This window comes from Diospyros lotus, chromosome 15 (assembly GCF_014633365.1).
Source record: "Diospyros lotus cultivar Yz01 chromosome 15, ASM1463336v1, whole genome shotgun sequence".
Lineage (NCBI taxonomy): Eukaryota > Viridiplantae > Streptophyta > Magnoliopsida > Ericales > Ebenaceae > Diospyros > Diospyros lotus.
Window position 1 is genome coordinate 13,123,034 of NC_068352.1, and position 11,142 is coordinate 13,134,175.

The 11,142-nt window shown below is 37.7% G+C and overlaps 1 protein-coding gene across 1 annotated transcript; it reads right to left on the reverse strand.

The window, feature by feature from the left end:
- Positions 1-1,072: 1,072 nt before the first annotated feature.
- Positions 1,073-10,460, reverse strand: LOC127792639 (cytochrome c oxidase assembly protein COX15). Its single transcript, XM_052323228.1, has 7 exons — positions 10,066-10,460; positions 4,161-4,459; positions 3,611-3,836; positions 3,276-3,521; positions 3,056-3,166; positions 1,861-1,992; positions 1,073-1,743 (listed from the first exon to the last, which is right to left on the reverse strand). The coding sequence occupies exons 1-7, from the start codon at positions 10,285-10,287 to the stop codon at positions 1,567-1,569; spliced, it is 1,413 nt and encodes a 470-aa protein (XP_052179188.1). The 5' UTR covers positions 10,288-10,460; the 3' UTR covers positions 1,073-1,566.
- Positions 10,461-11,142: the final 682 nt, after the last annotated feature.

Genomic DNA, 11,142 nt, shown 5'->3' on the forward strand with positions numbered 1-11,142 from the left:
TTGTAGCTAACACTTGGTAATTGGCTCCCAACTTGCAAGACTACTTGCTGATTACACGACCCTCTTACTAGTATGAAGTTGAGATAAGAAAAGGAATCGAGATGAAACTCCAAGTGGACCAGATCACTCCCACCATTGTGTAAATGAGAGATGTAGATTGGGCCTTGGATGGGGTACCTATGCGATCCAAGCCCAAGCCCAAGTCCAAGCCCACTTGAACTCAAACGTAATTCCACATGAAACAAGATATATGTTATTTAGGGTGATACAAATTATCTTGTATTTGAACGTAATTGCATATTGTATTTAGGATTTTATATTTACCAGATGTAATAAAATATTTATCTTAATTCTCACTAAGATTATGGTTGAGGTTGGACTTTATCCCTTTAAACCCGTACACACACACACACACACACAAAAGGCAAGAATTGAAAAAGTGCCTTCCTCATTTTATTCTACTTCCTTTCTATTTTCAAGAAGGCGGCATTTGGGTGGTGGGGATTTGAGTGAGGTGCTCCACGTTGGTGATTGATCTTCATGATTGGTGAAGCAGAAATTATTGCATCAAGATTTAGGCAATTCCAAGTGTTCAATATAACGATTATATAGATCTATTTATGGAATTCTCACTTAATTCTTCCAACAGTTAAGATCTCAAGAGTTGCATGAGTACACAAAAGGCTATAAACTATTATTCTCAGGGCGTTTGATATGAGTTTCCATGGGAGGTAATGTCATCCTACACGTCAATCCCATGTTTGGGATGCCATGTGAGATGAACTAATCCCCAAATAGCCATTTAGCAATTAAAGTCTGGATGTACTTAGTTCAAAGATTACTACAAAACATGGGATTGTATTTCAAGTTATATGGCCCTTAAACTTGGGATACCAAATGCAGTATTAGACTATTTAGTCCCATTATACCAAAAAACTCCAAGATGCCTGAGATTCTGTTCCAAATTTCATGATTTATTTAATTCCCCGTTCATATATTCTTGGCCTCTTATGTGCACTCTTGCTGGTTTTCAGTCCCTAGACGCGTTTTTGCAGAAAGATAAAAGAAGAGAAAAAAAAGGCACAAAAAGCAATTACCAAAAGAACCACTGGTTTGCTTTAATTCAGCCCCAATCTTCTCCAATGTACCAAAAAGAACATACATACAAACATACATACTTCAACTTAAGAGTCAGAATTCCTCTTTTTATGGGTCCAATTGGGTCTCTGATTTATGGTTTTCCAAGTTGGCCTCCGGGACTAATTTCACCCTTCAAGCCTCTCCAATTAATCCAAATTGCCTTCCTTTCAATCGGCATAACCACTCACTCTTACTGGCACTGCACTTAATATTTATGGACTAATTCTCCGTCTCATTGTTGCACAAGTCAATTGCATTCTAGCCTGCAACACTTGCAACTCATTATACTGTTGCAAAAGGAAAGAAACTAAGAAAGCAGAACGAATGTCATCCCTATTTGTATCTTGTGGCAACTGAAAATTGATGATGACTTAAGATGAGAAGAGGAAGCAGAGCTTCATTCCAACTATAAAGTCACTCATCAAATTATTTAGCGGTTGTTCTTGCAACAGAAGGTAGAGACTTGAGAAGTGAGTGTGATGGCTTCCGCACAGTGTGATTGAGTAGAATCATGAGCGTTAACAAAGTTAAAGCCCCAGCCTGATGAGCAGTTCCCAGTGATACAGGTACGTATGACAGCAGTGCCGACACCCCTAAAGTGACCTGCAGCAAATTAGGACCAAGACAGACAATAAGCTGGCTGCTGTTAACACAGGTAATCCTCTAGGCGAATTATTCATAGACTTTCATAAGCTAGAATAACTAAAATATGAGTAAAACCTGAAGAGCAGCCATGCCCATAGTGCTTCCAATCAAAGACCGGATGGCAGGATGGATGTCTAATTTTCTTGTTGCCCACCATAGGCCACCTATTGAAACTAAAGTTGCAGTTGCAAGGATACGATGATCAAGCTGAAAATGAGGGAGCTCAGCATTGTTAACCAAAATCCTCTCCATTTTCTCCATCAATCATATTCAAAATAACAGTTTCAAATATATCCGTGATCTCAATGAGTAGGAAAATAGGAAATTTGATTCTGATCACTAAAATATCCTCACTGCATAATGCCAATCCTACTTAGCAACTTTCCGTGCAAATGAATGTTGAATTAAATGTACAAACATGACCCTGTAACCAGTCACTTAAGCAGCAAATCAAAAAAAGTCCGGAAAAAATATCTCCAAAAAAATATTTTCCCCTTCCAACAAAAAAGGGCAGAATAACTGAGCAATTTATTGTACGTTGGCTGTGGAACAAAAAGAAAAGGGTTGTCAAAGGCACTTCAAACTATATAAACTGGCCTCTTTTTATATATACATCACAACTTCTACACACAACATACTTGGTTGTTCAGAGAAAGAGTCAGCTTATTGTTTAACTAGTTATTCTACAATACTAATAATTTCAGAGCAACCAAATAACAACAAAGAACGAGTGGAAAGGAAAAATAATGATAATAGGCATAAAGAATGCCAACACTAATAATTTACATTAAAATGCGGGAGGAAAGAGAAAAGTAATTGCATATCCAATGCGGCTAGTTTACTTGTGGACAACAGTGATAAAATTTTTAGAATGGGACTAAAATCAAGATTCCAGTTTTATAGAATATTACTTACAATATATAAAGCTTTGATCCCACCAGTTTTATAGAATATTACTTACAATATATCAAAGCTTTAATCCCACTAGGTAGAATCGGCTAAACAAGTTCTAGCTTGCCTATCAGCTCTACGCAGCCATGTCTACTGTAAGGCCTAACTCACTTAAAAGTGTTCCTTCAAGTAAAGTTTTGAGTAAGAAAAATCCATACATGTTCTCTTGTTTGATTCCCAAATTCTGAACATTATAATCTTTCATCTATTCCCACTTTTCCGAATAAATCATAGTACTAAATGTGACTGGATATATTCTCATCTGACACCATGAAATTGTTTCTGGCCAAGTCATGCATGCTCCATAACTTGCAATTACCTGCACAGTTGATGTATTCTCGAAGAAGTTACGCATAAGTGGCTTCATGCTCAAAACATCATCGGGTATCCACGTATCACCCATCTTCGGGAAAGTGTTAAATGAACGACCCTAGGAATTTATCATGAAATCAGCATTCTCACAATTCACTTACAAGGCAACAACCCTAAGATATCCCTAGTAAGGCAATGAAAAAAACAGACAACAAGGATAAACATACAGCATCATTTCCAGCAACAAATGCGCCCGAGACAGCAGTTATGCCAACAAGAATACCTATAGGAAGGGCCAATCTCTTAACCTTTACTGCTCCCCTCACCCAAGCTACAGATTCAGCAGGTGGTTCAGGCATGACAACAGAAAGAGCAGTCCAAAATAGGCCACAATAGATTATAAAAGCTGAAGTTAGATGAGCCGCTAGTCGGTAAGGGCTTACTCTTGGCTCAGCATATTCAGATGCTGGCTCCTTCCAAAGCACATAGGAAAAGAAATGTTAGCATTCATGATTCACAAATCAAATCAATATCAATTAGCAGAGAACTGGATGCTTCTTACCTCCAAACCACTTTTAACCATCCACCAACCAATTAGTCCCTGTCCAGCACCAAGGGCAAACAGAGCAGAAAGCCTCAGACCAAGTCGTACGGTAATATATCCTCTTCGCAGGAAATATGAAAATGGTAGAGCAAACATGATTCCCAGTGCCCTTCCCCACATGCGGTGCGCATATTCCATCCAATATATGAATTTAAAATCATCAATACTCATTCCTTTATTAACACTGCAAGAGATCAAAATCAAGTGATGCCACTAACAAAAAAAGAAAAACCTACTCACTTGAAAGAACAGTCATTTCATGCACAGACAACAGAATAACTTGGAAACATAGTGCAAAACCAATGCAATAATTTATGGATCTCAGAGTCAGATTTAACTCCCCACCCCAAGCAAGAGAAAACTCTAAGAACTGAATTTATTCATTTTTTACAAGTATCTTAGAAATAACAACTATTAACATTCACCTGTTAGAGCTGCAGTGTGTAAAGTGTTTTCTGAACAGATATATCTTAGTGATGAAGACATAAGTAACAGTGCTTGAACTAACCGCTTGTACTCAGGGGATTGCTTATATTTCTCAAACTCAACCAGCCATTCCTCCTCTGAAATGGGTGGAAGGCCACCGGTGAACTTCCAGTCAGTCATTGACAGACCAGATCGTGTAAGTCTCGTGACACCACCAAGTACTACCATGCTAAATACCCAGGCAGCAGAAGTAAAAAGCCATATTCCAATCATTTTCTGAGCACGGGGCCCCGCCGTAACAAGGAGCTTCAATGCCTCCTTATTTGGAATGGCTGCTGACACTGAGGTGGACATAGTTCTATAAGATGGGACAAAGAAATCCTGAAATAGCATGAGACAATCATCCTTATGATTATATGTGGAAAACTAGGAAGTTGATCAGCTAGAATCACTGACAAGGATATCTATTAAGTTACAACAAGCTAGAAAAATATGTAATTCTGAAGTTACAAGCAAGGATATCTATATAAGACACAAAAACAAGTATATATTGCAGGACATAATAAAAAAAGACAACTCCCAATTTATAGGAATTTATAGGAACTGAAGTCACTGAATTTGAAGATTCCTCTTCACCGTCTATAGAAAAGCAACATCAAGAAATTTCAATTGAAGGTACTCTCTCTCTCTCTCCCAAAATTAGTTATGCAACAGACAAAGAGAAATGATAGAAAAGAGGCACGCAAATGAAAATCAGTATATCACATAACGAGCACAACATCTAGTTACAAGATTGCATACTAAGAAAGGTTTACTATAGGTTTGGAAGATGGATTTGCAGAGAGAAGCTGATAGCAGCCAGCTTGATCCAACTTCACAGAATGAAGCAGTTCCAGAAGAAGAAGACCAATACCCAGTTGCAATAAGGAGGAGGAGGGAAACAAAGATACCAGCTAGGTTGCTGGATTAGAAGCACAATGAAAAACCATGGCTGCAAGCTGCAACACAGGGGCAGAGAATCACGCCTTAGATTCATTTTGTTTACGTTTCCATAATTGTCAATTTCCTTCCATACAATTTGTGATAGTTGTATCTAGTGTGAATAATGGAACATAGCACATGGCCACGTGAGGATGCACGAGTGAACCTTTTGGCGCCAAAGTGTAAGGGAGGTATAAGATGGACAATGTGCAATGGAAAGATCATTTGTCCAATTCTAGAAAATTCTCTTCTTCCCTCAAAACTTTCTTCTTTTCTCTTTATCAATCATCTTATTATTTTGATGTATATTTTTCTTAGATGATTAGAGATATTATAGGATTTAGGATTTGGATTGGAATCATAATGATGATATGCTTTGTTTCCATTTTGATTTAGTTTTGGCCTATAAATAGGCTCTTGATGTAACTTTTTAGGCACTTCTGAATATTGAATGCATTGATATTGAATTTCTCTTGTCTATTCTTCTCTTCTTCCTAATCTCTTCTTTCTTTCCAAGCTTTTTTTTCTTCTTAATCTCTTCTTTTTCTTTCCTACTCTCTGCAATTTTCCCTATTGTTCCCAAATCAATTTTGGTATCAGAGCAAAACTCAATTCTGAATTTCATCAGCTTCCATCAATTCCACACCAACAAATCATCATCAACACAGCCAACCAAGTCATCAAAGCATCCAGTTTCCTATCAGCAATCATCAGTTTTCTTGAGTTTCTGGGCTGAGAATTTCCAACAGAAATCTTGCTAAGCCCAAATCTTTTAGCCTAAACCAACTATTAACCGCAGCTACCAGATTCTCCATTGCCAAAGAACAGGTTGTTTCTTTCCCTCTTCTGGTTTTAATTCTCTGTTTTCTAACATTAGTATTAATTTGTTCCTGTGTGCTCAGAATTTAATAAGCCTCATTTGCATTGCCTACCCATATCATCATGCTTACTTCCCATTATCACCAATATCTCAAACCTACTAACAGATCATCATTACCCACCTCTTGCATACATTGCCCTCATCTTATTTTGAGCTTATTTTTCAGCTTTCCTAGTTAGTGGTTGACAATGTTTAGTTTTTTGTCCAAATAAAAAAAAAAATGCATTCTTGCATTTTGAATTGATTTAAAAAAAAAAGAAACAGAAAAACTAATATAAATCTTGAAGAGAAAAAAAAAAAGAAAAAATTTCCTTTGATTGTCACTTTGATCTCAACATATGATGATGAATTAGACTTACCATTTTAGGCGAGTTTAGACGAATTAACCTCTCTCAAATACTTTTTCACACTCTCAGATTAATCAATAATCATATATCAACCAAAACAAAAAGTAAAGAGATCACAATACAAGATATAAATCAGAAAGATCAAACCACAAGACAACAATTTATCCTGGTTTAAATTGCAAGAATTGCAACCCTACATCCAGCAGTCAAAACACCCCTTGAGCAGCTTTCTTATTCCGTTTGTGCGATCAGTATATAGCCAGTTCCCTCCCTCCTATGCCTGGACGATTGCTAGGCGAGTGTTTGTGATGCAAAATTTTTGCCTATTTATCAAAATGATCTGTGAGATGGATCAGTGGCAGACTAAGGAGATTGTTTGCAAACCCTCAAGTCCAGAAGAGGAAAGTGTTGGAAGCAATGGGGATTCAGAGAATTCCATTGAAGGGTGTGATAATGAGGTTAACACTCCCGAAGACCCTTATGAGGAGCCCACTGAGGAGTCCGAGACCCATGCTAATGCACCACCATACTGCAGTGACCCGGATGGTTTGTTGTTGCATGGCAAGCTAGGTTCTGGCAAACCTCAAGATAGCGAAGAGGAAGTTGGACCGTGGGGGGCCATGTAGTGATGGTCAAGGCATGAAACTATGGGTGAATCCAAGACTTGCTAGGGAAATGTGGAGCTTTAAGGGTTGGGTCTTGTTGTTTTTGAGAGTTGTAACTTGTTTTGTACTTGGTTAGTGGCTAGGAGTGGTGGTATGTATAACCCTCTCTTTTTGAATGTAAAAAAAAATGGGGAGCCAGTATGTGTACCTGGTGCTTGTTTATAAATAAAATGAGTGATGTTGCAAATTCTCATAAATCTCCACTCCTATTTATTTATTTATTTCCAAACACGGGGATCAATCTTCCACATTTGATCACTTTCGAGTTGCTTTAGGCATCAAGCCATGCTACCCAGCACCCATTGGGGTTCTATTAGGTCTCCAACCTATATTCAAACAATTCAAAATACCCGACATGCTATTTATGCTTTATTATTCTTTAACACTCGTACCACCGGGTGTTACAAAGACTTTGGGTTCAATACATTATTTTCTTGGGTTTGAAGCTCATAGAACTAGTGCTGGAATTTATCTTACCCAATGCAAATATGCACTAGATTTGTTGGGAAAGGCTGGTATGATGGACTGTAAGCCCAGTGACACTCCTATGAATTCGTTTAATTCTTTGACTGATGAGGGTGAAGTGTTTGATAATCCATCTCTTTATTGTACTATCTCCCTTCAAAATTTGTAGTATACTAAACCAGATTTATCCTTTGCTGTAAACAAACTTAGCCAGTTCTTATCATCACCTAAACAGCAACATTGGGCAGCCTGCAAGAGACTTCTACGATATGTCAAGGGTACCTTGGGTCTAGGTCTGTTCTTTGCACCAGCTCCTCCTGATTTACCTTTGGTAGTCTATATGGATGCGGATCATGTTGGATGCAAAGTCAACAAGAGATCTACAAGTGGGTATGTGTTCTTCTTGGTCAAAACCTAATTGTTTGGAGCTTCCGGAAGCAAACAATAGTGGCGGCTCGGTCAGTTGGAGAGGCCGAGTACAGAGCTACAGCCCCACGGGCAACTGAAATCTTATGGTTGCAATCACTGTTCTCAGAGTTGGGTTACAGTTATGGTTCTACTCATATAGTGTGGAGTGATAATATGGCTGCAAAGAGCATTGCTGAAAACCCGGTATTCCACTCTCGCACAAAACACATAGAGATTGATGTTCACTTTGAGAGAGAAAAGGTTGAAAGTGGTGCTGTTAAAATTCGATATGTGCCTTCCTTACATCAGCTGGCTGATATATTTACTAAGGGACTACCTAGTAGCAGATTCAGGTTTCTATGTGAGAGGCTCAACTTAAAGGAGTCACCTATACAATCAGCCTCAAGCTTTAAAGGCTCTACAAGCAAGCAACTTGACGGAGGAGGAGTCACAATTGAGGGGGAATGTGAAAGGAAGTGTTACTTGAAGCTGTGCTCTTATTGCTTTATGATGCATTTTCTCCTTTTTGTAATTATGTTGTATTGTTATAAATTGGTAGTCCTAGCTAGCTTTATTTCCTACAGCTAGTGTTATGTTCGCGGCTTATGTTAGCATGCCTTTCATTTGTTTAGTTGCTGAGTATATAATCAGCAGCTCTTCTGTTTATACGTATATTTTGATAATCCTAATTCCAATTTTCACTTCACAAATTCCTTTCTTCTGTTTTCCCTAGTTACTGCCTCTGCCTATACCTTTACACAAAAAGCTCAACAAGACATGAAGAGAAATATGACAAACATAGAAGGCCAGTTCAATTCTCTACAGGTGATTGGGTAAGGTAAGAGTGAAGCTTCAACTTTATAGGCAACTTTTAGTGGCTCACAAGGGACATTACAAGCTTAGCCCCAAGTGCTATGGACCCTACTAGGTATGATAAGAGAATTGGGACAATAGCTTACAAACTCCATCTCTGAACAGGTTCCGAAATTCACCTTACCTTCCATGTCTCTTTAAACCCTTTCGCGGAACACTTCCCACTAAGCAAACCCAACATCTACCAGAGAACCAATATGGCAACAAACCCCTCTGCAAGCCACTGGCCATACTAAACACCAGAGTGATGCTGCTTAAGGTTCTGGAAAGGAGATGGGTCCTAGTTCAATGGCAGGGGCTACCTCTGGGAGAAGCAACCTAGGAGGACTATCAACAGTTTATTTCTCTTCAGCCCCATCTCAAACGTGAGGACAAGTTAGATTTGGAGGCGAAGCGCACTGATAGCAGCCAGATTGATCCAACTTCACAGAACCAAGCAATTCCAGAAGAAGAAGACCAGCACCCAGTTGTAATAAGGAGAGGCAAGACAGAAAGGAAGATACCATCTAGGTTGCTGGGTTAGAAGAGCAATGAAAAACCATGTCTGCAAGCTGCAACACATGCAGAGAATCAAGCCTTAAACTCATTTTGTTTCCATTTCCATAGTTGTCAATTTTGCACTATATAACTTTTGATAGTTGTAGACTCCAGTGTGAATAACAGAGAACAGCACATGGACGCTTGAGGATGCATATGTGAGCAATTTTGGCGCCAAAGTGTAAGGGAGGTATAAGACGGAACATGTGCAATGGAAAGATCATAAATCCAATTCTAGAGAATTCTCTTCTTCTCTCAAACTCTATTTTTTTTTTTTCTTTATCAATCTTCTTCTTCTCCTTCACTACAATTCTAAGGGGTGATCACTGCCAATTCAGTGAACTCTTACCAACAAATCTACAACTTACAGGATCACATATCAAGAATTGTTTACTTTAGGTTTGGAAAATGGATTTGCAGATAGAAGTGGGAAAAAAAAAAAAGAAATAAAAAGATTGAATCTAACATTAGTTAATATTATTGGTAGAACCACAAAATGAGAAAATAAATAAATAAATTGGTTTTGTAAAAAGATTTCATTTTTGCGGTCTGATTATGCACAAAGGTCCCAAAATTAGTACATCCTATGAAATTGATGCAACTTTTCACAATAAACCAACATAATACAAGCGATTGTACACAATTAACACTCAGGAGATTCATTTGATGTTTCTAAAGTTCATAGCTTAATAGAACTGGAAGCCGTATATAGTAGCCAAAAAAAGGAAGAAAAACAAAAAAAGAAAAATAATACTTAGAGGAAAAACAAAAAAGCGAATAAAGAAGCAGCGGTAGTTTAAAGAAAGGAGAAATGTAAGAAGGGGATAGAACCTTATGGTGACCACGATGAAGGGCTCTAAAGCCATTCGTAACGAGGCTCCTTGCGATTGCAGAAGTAGAAATCGCATTCTTACGAGAGGCAGCATACAAGAAGAATCCGTGAGATGACGATGATGATGAAGGTTCAGTGGTAACCCTAGTTGACGATGCTCCAACGTTTCTTAGGGTTCTACTTCCCCTCTTTAGAAGCCATCCCACTCTGCTCTCCAACATTGTCGACGCTTTCCCTCTCTATATCCGATGAAACGAAGTAGAAGCAGAAGCTGAAGCTTTTGATTTTGTACAGTGAATATTGGATTTTTCCCAATAGCTAAGCGACACTAACAACAATGGCAGCAAGCGCCCTAAAAAGACTGCACTTGCCATGCGGCCATCCCAAGCCCAAACCCAATTTCTATGGGGAGGTTGGTTTCAAAGTAAATTAAAAGAAATAATAAAAACTGCAAGTTAAAAAAATCCTATCCAAACAAGAAGGTAATTACAAAAAGAAAAAGGTCTAACTTCATTAATTTTAGAATAAACTTTTAATTTTTTAACTTATACATCAAACTTACTTTTTTGTTTTAATTCTAAAACATCGTTATCTCAACATCTTTTACGACATAATTTATAAATATACTAAAAATTAACATAATTTATTTGATTTCTCCCTATCAACATCTTTTACGACCGACGAAGATTTTCGTTTTGAAAACTCATTTCAAATTTAATATAACAAATGATAATTAGAGAATGCATAAATTCATAAATTCACAAATTATGTGCACCTTTGCAATTGATCCAACAATCAAAATATCAAACTATGTCCGCCTAATTATGTGCGTCTATGCAATTGATTCAACAATTAAAATATCAAATTATGTGTGCCTCTACAATTGAGCCAACAATCAAAATATTAAATTATGTGCGCATGTACAATTGATCAAACAATCAAAATATTAAATTATATGCCCTGTGCAATTACTCCAACAATCAAAATATCAAATTATGTGCGCTATGCAATTGATAAACTTATTTATCAATCTTAACATCACATTAACAAACTTATCTTGGAGAAATCTAACATCG